Source organism: Tupaia chinensis, unplaced genomic scaffold (genome assembly GCF_000334495.1).
Source record: "Tupaia chinensis unplaced genomic scaffold, TupChi_1.0 Scaffold000303_1, whole genome shotgun sequence".
In the NCBI taxonomy this organism is placed as follows: domain Eukaryota; kingdom Metazoa; phylum Chordata; class Mammalia; order Scandentia; family Tupaiidae; genus Tupaia; species Tupaia belangeri.
The window spans coordinates 1,380,855-1,398,380 of record NW_006159793.1 but is presented as its reverse complement, the minus strand read 5'-3'; the positions used below and the strand labels follow the sequence as shown (position 1 = coordinate 1,398,380).

The 17,526-nt window shown below is 44.1% G+C and overlaps 1 protein-coding gene across 3 annotated transcripts; it reads right to left on the bottom strand.

The window, feature by feature from the left end:
- Positions 1–212: 212 nt before the first annotated feature.
- Positions 213–15,305, bottom strand: SLC26A2 (solute carrier family 26 member 2). 3 transcript variants are annotated; one of them, XM_006150880.3, is made up of 4 exons: positions 15,088–15,305; positions 8,449–8,616; positions 5,511–6,234; positions 213–2,638 (listed from the first exon to the last, which is right to left on the bottom strand). In XM_006150880.3, exons 3-4 carry the CDS (start codon positions 6,207–6,209, stop codon positions 1,115–1,117), a joined length of 2,223 nt encoding a protein of 740 aa, XP_006150942.1. In that variant the 5' UTR covers positions 6,210–6,234; positions 8,449–8,616; positions 15,088–15,305; the 3' UTR covers positions 213–1,114. The 3 variants fall into 3 exon arrangements, with proteins under 3 accessions (XP_006150942.1, XP_014444227.1, XP_027628613.1); XM_014588741.2 differs by lacking the exon at positions 15,088–15,305 and adding an exon at positions 8,709–8,741; XM_027772812.1 differs by lacking the exons at positions 8,449–8,616; positions 15,088–15,305 and adding an exon at positions 7,962–8,143.
- Positions 15,306–17,526: the final 2,221 nt, after the last annotated feature.

Sequence of the window (17,526 nt, the reverse complement as noted above, 5' to 3'; positions counted from 1 at the left end):
TTAACAACAGAAATTCTCATAAACTAGGACTAGCAGTAGGCGTAATGGCTATGTGGCTGGACTCCATGTAGTCGACCGCGGTTCGAGTCCCAGACTCGGTGGCTTAAACTCATGCCAGGTGTGTGTGTGTGTGCCCAAGATCCTGAGAGGAGAACGGAGGAGAAGGGATTGCAGCATGGCCATTACCCCTGGCGGTGTGTGTGTGTGTGTGTGTGTGTGTGTGTGATTTCTTGCTTTCTGTCTCTTTGTCTCTTTCTAGTGAGCACATACGCCCTATAGCAAAAATCTCTAAAAAAAAGAAATTCTCATGAACAAAGAGAGGGAGTTCCCACTACTTTTTCTGATTCAGAAAAGCTCTTTCCTAACCTACTCTAAACAAACAAGCATGACTGAAAACATCAAGTATACTGCAAAGGGTGTCCTACGTATTATCAAGCTGGCGAGCATAATGCCACAAACCTACCCAGCCATCACTCTCCTGATGAGACAGTGCCGTGGCTCTCTGCCGTCAAGAGAGGAATGGTGCTTTCCCACTAAAAGCCAGAGATCCCACTGCTGTCTGGGGAGCAAAGACAGAAAATACAGAAGCCCAAGTAATGACAAACTTGCTTAGTTCTGGCCTGGTGCTCCAGAAGCCTCGTGACCTGTTGGTACTGACCTGCCGGTACAAGAGCATGTGCGACATTCTTTCCCTGCCTCCTCTCCGCTCCCTCCCCACAGAGCCTTGAGAAGATGAGGCTCCAGCACCTCGAATGCAAACCGACTTTACTCCTTCCTGGAGACAGGAGAATCCAAATGAGCAGTCCCTAAAACAAGACAGTAATTAAGCATGGAGCTACTTTATAGCTCCATTCAATTGGTATTTATGGCATTCCAAGAATACATCATTTCTTCAGGAAAGCTTGAAACCACTGTTTTCTTGGTTCTGAGTCTGCCCCGTGACAAGCTCTGCTGCATCTGAGTCTATACAAAGGCCATGAGAGTCTAAAGCTGATGATCTAGTCAATAGGCGAGCATTTCAAGTGTGCAACATTTTCCAGTTCCACAGTGGAAAACATTGCACATGAAATTCTGAACAATTGATTAGCCATTATTTTTTCTTCCATCTACTTTCTCAATCACTGGAAAGACTGAGACCATTAAGAACACATACTCCTTTCTGATTCTGAGATTCGACTGCAAAAGCCATTGCTTCATACACACTATAGAAGAGAAGGTTTTCTTCCTCTTTTTTACAATATTCTCCCCTGGCCAGGGAATTCCTCACAGAGGGATTACACTGAGCCAGCAAAACCTGGATGCCAATGGCTTCGTAATCTCTGCGAACTTCCTTCAGTGTATTGATCCCTGCTGTATCTAAAAACTGTATTGCACTGCAGTCAATCACTATAGTATGCAGCTCCAAGGGATCATGGGAAAGTTGCACCGAGACTTCATCCTGGATTCCACTACTGAACGTCACTGTTTCCTCTTTGGTTTTTCTCTTTGCTGCCTTCTTCCGAGCTACTTTTACTAAGACTGGGTTGAGAGTTTTTTTGTATAAAGCAGATTTAAAGCATTCTTTGTTTATGTAGTAAAGAGGAGCTATAAAGCGGAAAATCTTGATGCCTGGTTTAGTCTGAAGGTTCTTATAAGCAGACACACATTCAAAGATTTCAGACTCTTCCACCAAGCCAAGCAATGAAACCTTTGGCTTCTGAGTGCGGAGGATGACACAAAACATAGAAAAACAAACCCCAACCAGCAGGCCTATTTCAGTACTTAACAGTGCAGAAGAGAGCATAGTGACAAACCAGATAACTGTGTCCATTCTGCTGACTTTCCACATCTTAGGCAGATCCCTAAACTTACGAAGGGCTCCCCGGAGATTTACAATTGTGATCACACCAAGGACACTTTTCTGAAGCGAATAGAATAAAGGTGCTATTACCAGGAGGACCAACAAAAGAACCAGGGCTGTCACCACACCGGAGAGCTGAGTCTGGCAGCCTGTTGATTCTTTAACCAGCGTCTTTGCGAGAGCTGCGCTAGTAGTAAAGCAGTGGAAGAAGGAAGGGATGATATTACAAAAGCCAATAGCATACATTTCCTGGTTCGCTCTGACTGTGTAGCCATGTTTCTTGGCAAACATCTCAGAAAGTGACACAGTGATAGCAAAACCAATAATAGATATAGCTATTGCATCAACAGCCACACTAGGAATTAGGTTCCAATCGGGTGCTTTGGGTGGCATAAACCCAGTGGGAATATGTTCGGCGATACTGGAATTGTAATTCTCATGCAGTTTTCCGAAATGAGAAGCTAATGTGGCTGCCACGATGACAATGAGTTCAGTGGGTATTGGTGCCTTAAGCTTGGACTTGAAGTGCTCATTGAGTTCTTTGGTTGGCAAAAGAACTAAAAGGCACAAAAGGCTGGTGATGAGATCACAGAGATTGGTCTTGTGGATGTTTCTGAAGATATGTATCCAGGTAGTGATGAGTGAGCCCACACCGTTACTCCGAGGAAGGCTGAGTCCAAGGAGATACTTGGCCTGAGATGTAAGAATAGTGAAGGAGGCACCAGTGACAAATCCACTGAGCAAGGCATCTGAGAGGTAGACAGAAACAAAGCCCACTTGAAAGAAGCCCATCGCTACCTGGAAGGAAGAATATACAAATGTTAAATGTTAAGTGGAAAAGAGCTTCTAAATATTGTATCACCCTGACATTTTTTTGCTTGTTTTTGCTATAGGGTGTGTATGCTCACCAGAGAATGAGAGAGGGAAAATAAGAAATCACTCCCCAGCCGGGATGACCAAGCTGCAATCTGTTCTCCTCTCAGAATTTTAGGCATGCAAACACACATACCCAGCATGTTTTTCAAGCTACCAGGTCTGAGATTCAAACTGTGCTATTAGCCAAGTGGGATCCTGTGCCTTAACTACCACACCACCTCCTGACCTCTATCCTGACTTTTCTTGCATGGGAAATACCATTAGAGCACCACAGCAAGTCAGAGCTAGAATAAATGCAGCTGCATATCAGCCTTCTCACTTTACAGACAGGAAACTGACGTTTAGAGGGCTAAGCAACTTGCCCCAAGGTGACACTTACTCATTGGCCCAGCTGAAACATGAACTTAGAATTTCAACCTTCTTTTACGAGGTTTCTTAAGTTTGAATAAGGTTCAGACCACTTTTAAAGAAAAAACATTTTCAAGGATCCATGAGAAACCATAAAAACTCAATTTAGAAAAAAACTCAAATTCTTTCTTATGAGGAAACCATATTTTCTTTAAATTACAAATCATTACTATAAAAGTTTCAACTGGTAAAACATATAACTAGATTTACATCAGAATAGAACTATGTTTTAAAAATTACCCATAGGGGCTGGCAGGTGGCTTTGTGCTAGAGGTGTGAGACTCCCACATGGATGACCATGGTTCAAGTCCCAGACCTGGCAGCTTCCTTTCTCACTTTCCCTTTCTCTCTTTGTAATAATAAATAAATAAATTTAAATAAATAATTTAAAAAAAAATATCCATAGAACTCTCTTTATCGGATCGAGAAACTTCTCATCCAGCATATATGTACTTATGTCATATTGCTTCCCACATTAATCCATCTTCAAAGATACAACTGTCTAAAGCCGAGTTGTGATGTAATGGTGCTACAGCTGGACCTACATAGGAAAGGTCCTGAGTTCATGTCCTATCACCTCCCTGAGCATGCTGGGCACACATATGTAAACTTAAAAATAAAAGATAATGGGGCCGGCAGGTGGCGTAGTGATTAAGGCACTGACTCCCACATGGCCGACTGCAGTTCAAGTCCCAAACCTGGTGGCTTGCTTTCTCACTTTCTGGCTCCCATTTTTTGTGCGTCCATGTTGGAAAAAAAAAAAAAAAAAAAAAAAAAAAAAAAGATAATAATAAAATAAAATAAGAGATTCTTAAAAAAAAATAAAAGATAGGGACCAGAGTTAGCATAATGGCTGTGTCGCTGGACTCCCACATAGTCGACCGCAGTTCGAGTACCGGACCCGGTGGCTTAAACTCACGCCAGGTGCGCGTGTGTGCCCAAGATCCCGAGAGGAGAATGGAGGAGAAGGGATTGCGGCATGGCCATCTCCCCTGGGGGGTGATTTCTCGCTTTCTGTCTCTCTCTGGCTGGCTGGCGAGCGCACGCACCCTATAGCAAAAAAATAAAAGATAAAACTGTTTTATTTCTCCCTCTTCCCAATAATTCCCCCAGAATTCTATTATGCCTTCATCACTCTTGGTGAAGCATACTAACAAAAAAGCAGAAGTGTACTTTGAGAGGTCTCTATGGCCCAGTGGTTAAGGGAACCAAATCCCACATGGCTCACCAAGTGGTTCAAATCCTGAACCCAACAGCTTGAAAACCTGTGCCAAGTGTGTGTGTACCCAAAATTCTGAGAGGTTAGAGAAATGGTGTGACCACACCCTACTGGGGAATGTTTGCGTCTCTATCTTTCTATGTTTCTCTCTCTCTCTGTGACTAGTGCATGTGCCCGCCCTTTGGCAAACAAAAAAACCACAAACAAACAACAACTGGACTTTGAGGAGTACACCTCATCTACACACAACCTCCCCATCCACATATCAAAGTGAGCTACTCTTCCCCTTCCCTTCTGGATTCCAAACACCTGTAATAGAAAAGAGGGTTAATGCTGGCACTGACTTCTGGATAGCAAGAGGCAGGGGGATGACAGCAGATCAGTGGGTTAATTAACAGGAGACTCAGGAAGAATTTCATTTCTAGTCCCTTTTTCTGGTTGATAATATGAAACAGTGGTCCCGACTTTTCCCTCCCTCAATAATCTGAGAACTACTATCTTCAGTAAGAGTCACTCTAAATTCTAAAGACAGTAGGGGACATCTATAATACAAAGCACTGCACTCCTTCTCTCCCAGCCCCCATTCTGTTACTATTCTGGCTGACTGCTAATGCTAACTGCCAATAACATAATCGCAGGCAAACCCAATGCTTCTGGTCAGAGGTCTCTTTCTGGTCTGAATTTTTACAACCAAAAATTAAAATCTGGCTGACCAAAACTCCTTGGTTAAGAGGTAACCTAGGGTTATGAAAGAGAACCAGCTTTATCATACTAATGGTGTTAGAACCAACACTTGAATTTTTCTCTACACTGAAACACAGGCTGAAAGGAGGAATAATGATGCCCTGCACTTTCATTTGGAGGATCCTGTGTCTCTAGGCCCTAAACTGCAGAAAGAGCACCATAAGCTCTACCACAAGGACAGGAGGTAAAAATAACCAAAAAAAGAGAAAGGACACCAAAAAATAGGAGGAAAAGAATCAGGTTCCCTAAGCAGTACAGTGTAAACTGTTTACCAAATACTTAACAAATACTGTTTACCAAACAGTTCACATGTCCTGAGCACTCAAAAGTGACAGCTCTCATTGTGAGTCCTAAGATCCCTTAGAGACCTACAGTTTCATTGACTACTTTGGCCAGAAACAACCAGTTGTTCCCGTCTCTTACCTGATAAACTCCAGCCATAAAGGTTACAGTACTGCCAACTGTAATTGCATAGCAACTTTTGTCACATAATCTATGTGATGTCTGGTTTAATAATGTGCTCCCATTTGAAACCATTCCTGAAGAAGGAGGAACATAGGCAGGGTCATAGCCAGCTTTGTGTAGTTCTCGGTCAACTACCTCACCAATCATAAGGCACAGAATTCCAAAAATGCCCACAGAGATGTGGCGGGAGGTTCCCAAAAGGAAGTAAATGATGCTGGCAAAAAAAGATGTGTACAGACCGTAGATAGGCTCTTGGCCAGCCAAGAGCGAGTAAGCAATGGACTGGGGCACCAATAAGATGCCCACAATCAAGCCAGACATCAGATCTCCTAAAATGTTTTTCTTTAGATCATACTTCGGGAGCCATCGCAAAACAGGAAGAAAATCAAAAACTGTATTTTTGACTTTGGTTGAGCTGCACTGGCAACTCTTCTGTAGCTTTTTGATGACAAACTGCTTGAAGTTAGTATCTGATTTTTCTCGAAGTTCCATATGGATCCTAGGATGAGGTCTGCATTGATCACTGGTTTCAAATTTCTTGAAGTCAGTACTCGATTCCTTTTGAGGCCCCACAGGGATTCCAGACAGAGTACTGTCATTTCCTTCAGCTGAGTCTTTGGGTGAAAGGTCATATTGTTCTTTACTTTCTGAAGACATATCTGGAGATAGATGGTTGAGCTTCCTGTCCCAGAGAAAACACCAGTATTAACTGATAAAGTAATCCTCATTTCTTACATATAACTAACAATTCTACTAGTCATTCCTGAAAGTTAAGAGGAATTCAATTTGGGGGTATGTTGTATCTACTTTCCTTAATTGAGCCTCATTTGTCTTGATGTGGGGATGGGGCATAGGAGGGAAGACCAGAACAAGACCATAAATGGCCAGGTTGTTTTTAGAAATAAAAACAAAAAGAAACTCGAGCAGAATGCATCTGGATCTCTGAACAGCACTCCCTTGCCTGGGAAGAAAAGACGAGAGGGAAGCTGATGAGAGGGTGCTAAAGCTTATGGGGAAGGGTGATGGGGCAAGTGTCTAACATACGCTATAGAAAGTCTTGGTTTATTCTGCTGTGTTCCAGTGTGGAGTTACCTGCCCTGTAGGCAAGGTCCACATTCACGAAAAGAAAGATTTGCTTTCCTATTCCAAGTTCACACTCTGAAACACAGGCTGAAAGGAGGAATAATGATGCCCTGCACTTCCATTTGGAGGATCCTGTGTCTCTAGGCCCTAAACTGCAGAAAGATCACCATAAGCTCTACCACAAGGACAGGAGGTAAAAATAACCGAAAAGAGAGAATGGACACCAAAAAATAGGAGGAAAAAAACCAGGTTCCCTAAGCAGTACAATGTAAACTGTTTACCAAATACTTAACAACTTAAGTGCCTCTACATGAGCTGCTTGCTTAGCTTAGGACAGCCATCTACCTCTCTGCCTATCAAGATCCCAATCACTTTTAAAACCCACTTAAGGGATCAGCAGGTGGTGTAATGGTTACATTGCTGGACTCCCACATGGTCAACTGTGGTTTGAGTCCTGGACCCAGCAGCTTCAAACTCAGGCTGGGTGCATGTGATTATGTATACCCATAATCCTGAGAGGAGAATGCAAGAGAAGGGATTGCAGTGTGGCCATCCCCACGGGGGGTTGATTTCTCGCTTTCTGTCTCTCTCCGACTCTACGGTAAGGACAAGTGTGCCCTATAGCAAAAATCTCTCTCAAAAAAAACAAAACAAAACAAAAGAAACAAACAAAACAAAACAAAACAAACAAACAAACAAACAAACCCCAAATTAAAAAAAATACTCAAGGGACCAGCAGATGTTGTAATGGTTACATCTCTGGACTCCCACGTAGTTGACCACAGTTCAAGTCCTGGACCTGGTAGCTTAAAATTCATGCCAGGTGCGTTTGCATGCATGCCCAAGATTCTGACAGGAGAATAGAGAAAAAGGGATTGTGGTGTGGCCATCTTCCCTAGGGGGATAATTTCTTACTTTCTATCTCTTGTCTCTCTTTATCTCCCCAGTGAGCACATGTGCCCTATAGCAAAAATTTCTTAAAAAAAAAAAAAAAAAAAAAAAAAGCTGGGACCAGCAGATGGTGTAATGGTTATGTCACTAACTCCCATATAGTCAACTGCTGTTCGAGTCCCAGACCCAGGGGCTTCAAACTTGTGTTGGGCCCAAAACCCCAAGAGGAGAATAGAGGAGAAAGGATTGATGCATGTCCATCCTCTCTGGAGGGTAATTTCTTGTTTTCTGTCTGTCTGTCTCTGTTTCTCCAGTGAGTGCATGTGCCCTATAGCAAAAAAAAAACTCTCTCTCTAAAAACAAAACAAAACAAAACAAAACAAAAAAACAAAACCCAAACCACTTAAAATGCTACCCCTTGTACAAGGCACTTACCAATTTCCCCTAGTCCAAATGAATCACTACTCTCTCTGGGGCCATAGCATTTGGCACGCCATAATACCATCAACAACACTCTTGAACTAGTTAAGCAGGGGTCTCTCCAGCTCCTAGAGTAGTGTAATCCTCAGTGAATGCAGGAGACAGCAAGCTTACAGTAAATTAAGGAAATGTTTGAATGAAGAAAATAACAAATGAACAAATTTATGACTACAGCCAGAAAAAAAGACAAAATATACTAGATTGAAGACTCAGCAATTTCCTGTTTTGGAATTGATAGAAAAACGGGCCCTGATAGGGGTCTATAAATTGAACATTACCAACATCACAACCCAGGGCCCATGAGCTATTCAGGAACACAAAGATATGTAAATGGAACCCATATGTATTTTTGTTTTAGTTAAAGCAACAGTAAAATAACAGTTATTCTGATGTTCTTGTGAACTAGATGAGAAAAGAAGATTAGAGTTAGATGACCACTGACCCTGAGCAAGTCAATCAGATTGGTGGGTAGACCCAGCAGCTCTCTGTTCCTCCATGCGACTGGTAACCCCTTCTCATTTCCTGCTTTCATGTGCTGCCTTGAGTGTGCTTCTTGTGTTTTATTTTGGAGAGTTCTTGGCGATTTCAGGGTCAAATGGCTTTTCCAAACCTAAGATATGCAAAAAAAAAAAAAAAAAAGGCATAAGAAAAAGCTAACCAAATAACAAATCAACTAATTATAAAGAAAAACAAAAAACTAACCAAATCCAAATCTTGCCCTCTATGGCTGCTATCTGGAAAGAAAAAAAATAAAAACTAATACCAGGAAGTACAAAAGAGAACGGAAACTGTAAGAAAGAATCAAATAGAAATGCTGAAAGTGAAAAACATAACAATAGAAAGAAAGAATGCCCTTCACAGTATCTGTAGTTTTTGGAGAGCCAAAAAAAATAAAAAAATAAAAATAAAAAATCAATGAACTCAAAGATAGCTTAAGAGAAATTATCTAAACTGAAACACAAAAACACAATTTAAATAACAAAATGAAAATACCCAGTAACAACAACATAACAGAGCATCTAAGAGTTGTAGGGCTCATCAACTATCTGAGAAATGATTAATTAGAATCCCAAAAGCAGAAAGAATGGGTAGAAATACTTGAAGAAGTAATGGACACCATTTTTCCAAAATGAATGACAAACATTGAACTATAGATCCAAGAATCTCAGAGAATACCAAAAAAGATAAAGATAAAAGCGAAGCCACAATGGTGCAGGTCTGGGATGCTGCTGTGTGATGCCAGGGCCAAAGGGTAAGGCCTGGGCTTCAGATCCTGGGTCAACCTGAACATGCACACTCACAGTCCTGGCTGGCTGGAGTTAGAGGGACAAGACCCTGCTGGTGATCCCTGTCTGTCTTCCTCTTAATAAATAAAATAATGAAAATATATATCCCTATATACATACATACATACAAATACAATTAACTTTGGAAGAGAGTATCTAAGCCAATGTTTTACTTCTTTTTGTAATATTTCTCCAAGAATAGTTATATTTAAAGTATAACTTCAGTGAATACATTTAGTGACATAATATTAATCAGATTCTGGAATTTTCCTAAGAGATCCAGGCCACTTAAAACTAAGCATACATCCTGTCTTGACTATTGTGTGGTATGCATGTTTGTCTACCTGTATTTTTTTTTAATTTTTCCGTTGTTTTTGCTTTTCTTGTCTGTGTGTATGTAAGTCAGCTGCTTTTAACACATAACATCATCTATAACCACACGTCATAAGAGTCAACAGAAAGCAACCTGGTTGGCCAGAGCTCTGCATTCCAGGCAGCCACAGATCTCAGTCCCCACCATGGGTGTATTTTTCACTGAGAAAGTTCACATTTAATGATCCAATCGTTAGGTAGCAGTTTTCCTGATTTATAGGATTTTTTTTTTTTTTTTTGGAGAGGTTTTTGCTATAGGGTGTGTGCGCTCGCCAGACAGAGACAGACAGAGAGACAGAGAGACAGAAAGTGAGAAATCAACGCCTGGGGGGGATGGCCACGCTGCAATCCCTTCTCCTCCATTCTCCTCTCGGGATCTTGGGCACGCACGCACACACGCCCAGCGTGAGTTTAAGCCACTGGGTCCGGGACTTGAACCGTGGTCAACTACGTGGGAGTCCAGCAACATAGCCATTACGCTAACTGCTAGTCCCCTGATTTATAGGATTTTAGAGCTAGAAAAGATGATGAAATCTACCCCCACATTTCTTAGGTAAGGGATAATGGCTCAGAATAGTGAAATCATTTGTTAATTTAAGGTAGAGCTGGAGCTGGAACCAAGCGTTGTGACCTTTCTCCTCTAATAAGCTGGCTATGCTCGTCTCTCTGTGTGTATATAAAGCCATCAGACAGTAAGGAAATAAGAACATTTTCTCATCAAGAAAATGAGAGTCAACCCCAAAATAACCTGGAGATCTATTATTTGTGAGAAACTAATTCTTAACATCAACCCAATACTAATGTGAACAAGCCATCTACCAAAAAATAAGTCTTCTCTTTTATATGGAAAAATCCCAGTTACACTAGGAGGGAAGAAGAGTGGGCTGTGGGGTTGGAACACAATTTTCTGTACTCGCACCAGTGGTCAACAGCAGAATAATGACTGATTCAAACCTCCACTCTGTATCCTGACTACTTACTTGGAAGCTTTTTAAGTGTTCAGAAAAATCGAAAGAACACACACAGCTTGTACAATCACCATTTGCCTATTTAACAATTTACCAGTCTTTATAAAATGTTACATAAATGCACTGTCTCTCTACATCCAGGTTTGTTTCTCTGAACTGTCTGAAAGTTTTAGGAATGATTCAGCCTTAAACACTTTTTTCAAACACTGTATTACCTACCTTTCCTCCAAGAGAAGCATTTATTAACAATTTAAAGTCAGCCTTCAGATATGCTCTTCAAAATCTGCGATGACTCCCCATCTCTTATCAAATACAGTCTAAGAACTCCAGATTTCTGTGAACAAGCCTGAGGCTGCCTCATGGCCTCCTCCCATGCACCAGCGCAGCGTTCCAGTCACCACTCCCTGAAAAACGGAGTAGCTTCTGCTCCTCCGGGCCTTTGCTTTCCCTTCCATCTGCCTCAATCGTAGTCTCTTTCCTAATCCTACGAGACCCAGCTCACACGAAAATAAGGGGAACTGATATTTCTAAAGCTGGTCCTCTCCCCACATGTGACAGATAACCATTTAGCACTTACGTTAACGTGTCTCTCCAACTTCAGCCCGTTTATAGCAGGCACCACGTATGTCACCTAGGTTTTTACATAACCCAGCCTCGAACACAACGCCTCACCCCTCACTGGTATGCATGATTACGTCTATTTACTGAAGTGAACAAATAGGTGACATTTTAAGTAAATTCAATGAAAATGATAAAAAACTTATGTTCCAGTTACCACAATTAACATTTGTCTGTAACGCAAAAAGTACTATAAGACTTCTATCAATAGTCCAAGCACTATAACATAATGGTTCCAGTAGTAAGTCCAATCCGAGATAAAAAATGACAAAATACTCAAGAAGAAAATAATTCAATGTAAAACCACAATTAAATAATAGATCTCTGTACAGTACTTCACAGCTTTCAAAAAGATTACATATGCACACATCTCCTACTTGTCCCCTCACTAATTCAGAAAAACAGTGTATGAATCCCCATTTTCTAGAATGAGTACAATCAAGGTTTACTCACTCACTCTATTGGCAGGACCATTTTTAGAATTTTTTATTTATCATTATTATTGTTTAAATTTGCTACAGAGCATGTGCACTCACCAGAGACAGACAGAGAGGGAGAGAGGGAAAGCGAAAAAGCAAGTCATCAGGTCTGGGATTCAAACCACAGTTGGCCATGTGAGAGTACAGTGCAATCACCACGCCACTTGCCAGCCTCATGTAGGGCCAGATTTTCAAACCCCATCTTCCATTTTCCATGTTTAGTGTTCTTTCTACAATACCACACTGCTCCAAATTTGTGTCCCTGTTAAGAGGTTTTAAGTGCTAGTTCAAGGCACCAATCTGTGACCAAGTACTCAATCATCTCACTTCTAAGTCTATTAGCAACTTTAAAAAAGTGAAGCAAACAGGTGGTATTGTGGTTAAAGCACTGGATCCCACATGGCTGACTCTGCAGTTCAAGTCCCAGGCCTGCTGGCCTGAAAAACAGGCCAGATGTTTGTTGACGTGTGCCCCAAATCTCAAGAGGAGAATGGAGAAGGGACTACAGCATGGCCATTCCCTCAGGGGAAGATTTCTCACTTTCCCTCTCTCTCTGTGTGTATCTTTCTTTGTGTTTCTCTGGCAAGTGCATACACCCTATGGCAAAAATCTAAAAAGTCAAAAAGTGAAGCAAACAAACTGCTGAAAGCAGGTGTGGTAGCAGGATTAACACTGCATTGCTTTTATGTTTCATACTATACACACGATAGTAACTTTCCCCTACAGAATAATTAGCAACCCAGACAAGGGTCAGATAGAAGAAAGCCCCTCTAACTTGCTCCCTCTCTCTTTTTTAGGTGTTTTCCATGCTTTTGCTGGCCTCTCTCACTTCCCCCTTTCTTTATTTTAGGTGTTTCCTCAAATGGCATCTTACCAATCAGTTCTTTCACCGTCATCTCCTTGTCTCCCTCTCAGGTCTCTTTCTGCTTTGCATTCCTAATCCCCTTTGTTTTTTCTTTTTCTTTCTTTCTTTTTTTTTACATTTTTCTCCAAGGCCCTTCTCACTCTTTCATTCTACACATTTACTTTTCTGTTAATCATCTGTCTTTCCCATTAGGGCACTGACTTGCCCTGCTTTGTTCAAACAAAATTATTAACAAATTATTATTGAGTGGATGAATAACAGTTTGATAGCTATGTGGAAGGAGAAAGGATTTACTTTCTCCATTCTCACCTAACTTACCAGCCCCTGCCCCTATGCCCTACACACAATAACGAAGCAAGAAATTCTGTTGGGCAAGCACCTGCCGAAAGGTTCATGCTCACTAAAAGTGTGATGTTGGACTGGCCTGTAGTCCAGTGGTTAAGTGCTGTGCAGAGAAAGCTGGATTTCATTGGCCCACCCCACTTGGAATCCTGGTCCCCCAGCTTGACAAACACACCTGATGTGTGCATGCCCCAAATCCTGACAGAATAGAGGAATGGAAGAAAGAGAATTACAGTATGACCACACCTCACTGGGTGTTTGCGGTGTGTGTGTGTGTGTGTGTGTGTGTGTGTATGTCTTTTACTCACTAGAAAAGAAAGGAAAAAGAAAGTGTGAAGTCTGTTTCCAAATATTCCGAGTAAACCCAATGTGGACCTCTCCAAGCCCTGCATATGTTCCTCTCTAGTTCTTCCCCTAGGAGGCAGCAAATTACAGTAATTATTATTTTCAAATACTGAGTCAAAATGCAAATTCTTAGGTCTGTGCCTGCAAATCCAAGTATGAGATCCTAGGTTCTGCACCCTAAGTGATTCTAAGTCAGTGTGCTCAGAGACACAAATGGGGAATCACTGGATACTTCCTGGAAGTCAGATGTCTACTCAGATCTCATCTACTCAGATCCCAGCTACGCTGCATGGCACTGAGTGAACGCTTCACTTTATTCCGAATCAACTCCTGACCTGTTATGGGGATAACACGACCTGTGTGGCTGTTGCAATGCTAACACAGTCAGGTACTGAGTGCCTGGCTCATGACATGTAGGCAATAAATGACAGCTACTACTCTCTGTCCCTTGCTATCTCCTGCCCTAAGATTCCTGAAGGAACAACAACAACAAAAAAGGACTAATATCTCTCCATCTTTGGCCTTCCGCTTCTTATTGATACATTTTTTTTTTTGAGAGTTTTGCTATAGGGCACATGCACTTGCCAGAAAGAGAGAGAGAAAGCGAGAAATCACACCCCAGGGGGGATGTCCACGCCACAATCCCTTCTCCTCCATACTCCTCTTGGATCTTGGGCATTCATGCACACACGCCTGGCGTGAGTTTAAGCCACCGGGTCTGGGCCTCAAACCGCGGCTGACTACACGGGAGTCCAGCGACATAGCCATTACGCTAACTGCTGGTCCCTTATTGATAGAATTTTTGAAAATAATAATTTCTGTTTAACTCAAAATTAGATATCACATTAGTTCTGATTTCTATAAAAAGTCATGAGAACAAGGAAGGCGGCAAAAAGGACTAGAATGGGTGCCAAAACAGTTTACCTTCTGAATGCCTCTAACTCACTGTGGTCCTCATCTGTGCAAGGTCGGGACACATCCTGATACTGAGTTTGGCAGGGCTGGGTGATTTTAGGCAAGGCTCTAGCCCTCTATTTCTTCTCAGTGTAACAACCCCCACTCTCACCCCTTCTTTCCAATGAAGAACATCAAGTCAGAGTTTGAGTGAAGTACAGGTCCTGATTTTGTACACAGTGTATGAGTCTAAAAAAAGTACAGCTCCTGGGCCAGCTGGTGGTGGTGAAGCGGCTAGATCTCACATGGCCAATAGAAGGGTTCAAGTCTCAGCCCCACAGTTTGAAAAACATTCTGGGAGAGTGTGCATGCACGCCCACTCTCAAGGAGAATGGAGAAGGGGCTGCAGTGTGGCCATCCACAGGGGAGAGGGGTGGGAATGCACACGCTCCCTATAACAACAAAAAAAGTACAGGTCCTTATTTTGTACTTAACCATATGTGTTAAACCAGTTTTTATCACAAACAACAACAAAACCCATAGCCTCTTGCCTCTGCAGGTCTCATTTTTCCCACTGGACTAAGGTGGTTGTGGATCTTATCTCCTTGGTCCCGCCCCCAGACATCTGGGTTGGGGACCAAAAACAGCAGCTCTGTATCTGCAAAGTGTGAGGGCACTCTGGGTGATGTGCTGTGCGGGAAGCAGGGTGGGCAGCCAGGAGAGGGGCCCGGGGCACGGAAGGGTGGGCCGCCACCTGCTCCTGCCACCCAGTCTCATGTCCACCTCCCACGGAGGGCCATGACGCCAGCGGCGCCCGTTGGTGATGACCTCCTCACGCCTGGGACCTAGACGAGGAGGTCTCCACCGGGGCCCGCTGACTCTCCCTTTCCCGCTTCCCATCCCTCTTCTCACCAATTCGGTCCGGGCCACTCCACGCACGCGACGAGGCTCCGCGGCGCGTCCTCCGCGGCGGCCGGGCTAAGAGGACAGCGCGGCGCCGGCAGAGGCAGACTGTCAGGTCCCCTTCCCCGCCCATTGCCCAGCCCCCGGAGGAGGCGGGGACGGCCGGCCTGGACCGAGGTGGCGCGGCAAGGACGCACCGGCGGAGAGGTGCGGAAGGCAGACCCGGCGCGGACGCCCGCGGACTCGGCAGTCACGTGGCTCCCCGGGCGAGCGACGCGGCTGCCCAGCAAACGCTCCACCGCCCCCTTGGCCGCCCTTCTTTTTCTTGATTGGCTATCCTGGGCAGAAGGGACCACGCGGCCCGATTCTGTGGGAGGTTCCCCGCCGCGCAGGCGGTGATTCATCGGCGTGGTGTTACGGGTTCCCGGCTTTAGCAGGGAGAAGGGAGTGAGGATGACGCATCGGGAGAGACGAGGAAGCTCTGCCTGGGGCTGTAAAATGCCCTGCGTTTGCGAGCGGCGACGTTGTCATCCACAACTCCTTGGGACCCCGTTTCCTTCCACGTACACGCGGAAACTGAGGCCCTGATGTAAAAGGCGGGCTAGAATGTTAGGGGCTTTTGCCCCAGTACTGCTCGTTCTCCACCGAAGATCCCAGTAACCAGAGGCTCTTTTAATAAATATAAAAATGCAATTCCAACCCTTGTTTAATGCTCATAGCAGCTTTACCGTTGGTGCTGTGTGGTTCTTTTATGGGTGAGGAAATGAGACTTAAGGATGGCAGGTGAGAGCCCACAGTTAGTACTGATCCCAGTGGTCTCTGACCGCAGAGCCCATTCTTAATGACCACACTTACTGTCCTGTTCAGATGTAAGAATCCACTTCTGTCCTTGCAGGTAGTCTGGTCAACTTTAATAATGGCTATCATTTTCTCCCTTTGTAATGCATACATGTTAATCCGTATTACAGAGAGCAAATTCTGAGTATTGTTACTTTAGCAAGGTCTTGAAGCCACAAGTAGTGAATTCTGAGGTGGAACGGAAGTGGCTTTCCAAGTAGGAGCTCTCAGATGCCGAAACTGAGGAACACGCAGCGGTAACCCCCCCACTCCCCCACCCCAGAGGAAGGTGCTAGAGGAAAGCTTCAGACCAGCCTCAGGTGCCCCTCTCCCTCCCAGGTGAGCACCCCAGGCCACCCTCGGATGGTTTGCCCGGCTCCCTGCACATCACACACATCCCTGAGGACTGCAGAGCTGACTTTGGTCCACCCCACCTCCCTGGCCTTCACTGGCTCTCTAATGTTCTGCAGCTGGAATCTGAGGGAGGAAACAGATAAACAATCCCTGCTAGCAGAGAGCTGGCTAATAATCTGTTTTTCTGTGATAACAGCAGGTCAGTAACCCAGTCTCTCAGCATGTATTGTCCATCTCATTACCCTTTCTGTCTGAGCCTGGGCATTTTCCCTCCTGTTCGTCTCAGGTCTTGTGGAGTTGGCTGGCAGCCTGAGTGCCACATACTTTAGCCATCAGCCGTGGCTCTGTCCCTAAAGCCCATCCAGAGTGACTAACGTTCGAGCTGGGGCCACCATGGGCCAATGAAGGCATTTCAGGTGAGGGACCATGTCAGGCTTCTTGTCAGCACTTCCTGACACTTTTTCCTCCCGGGTTGGACAGATCACTGCTCTGAGGTCCTACTGGACCCTGAACTGATTCCCACTATCTAATAGGCTATTCTCAATGTGCCATTTGGGATTCATTTTCTTGACTCTTAATTTTTTACCCTTTTTTAAAATTTAACTTGATTGTTTTATTTATTTACATTCATTCACTGTACATCAATACAGGGATCGACGAGGGTGCCGCCCCCTTGGCCGCCCTTCTTTTTCTTGATTGGCTATCCTGGGCAGAAGGGACCACGCGGCCCGATTCTGTGGGAGGTTCCCCGCCGCGCAGGCGGTGATTCATCGGCGTGGTGTTACGGGTTCCCGGCTTTAGCAGGGAGAAGGGAGTGAGGATGACGCATCGGGAGAGACGAGGAAGCTCTGCCTGGGGCTGTAAAATGCCCTGCGTTTGCGAGCGGCGACGTTGTCATCCACAACTCCTTGGGACCCCGTTTCCTTCCACGTACACGCGGAAACTGAGGCCCTGATGGAAAAGGCGGGCTAGAATGTTAGGGGCTTTTGCCCCAGTACTGCTCGTTCTCCACCGAAGATCCCAGTAACCAGAGGCTCTTTTAATAAATATAAAAATGCAATTCCAACCCTTGTTTAATGCTCATAGCAGCTTTACCGTTGGTGCTGTGTGGTTCTTTTATGGGTGAGGAAATGAGACTTAAGGATGGCAGGTGAGAGCCCACAGTTAGTACTGATCCCAGTGGTCTCTGACCGCAGAGCCCATTCTTAATGACCACACTTACTGTCCTGTTCAGATGTAAGAATCCACTTCTGTCCT

What these genes read in the sequence shown, in the direction of transcription:
- SLC26A2 (XM_006150880.3), bottom strand. Translation starts at nt 6,209, where the DNA reads ATGTCTTCAGAAAGTAAAGAACAATATGACCTTTCACCCAAAGACTCA. An exon ending in TTATGGCTGGAGTTTATCAG is followed by an intron (nt 2,639 to 5,510) that starts GTAAGAGACGGG and finishes TCTTCCTTCCAG; the next exon opens with GTAGCGATGGGCTTCTTTCA.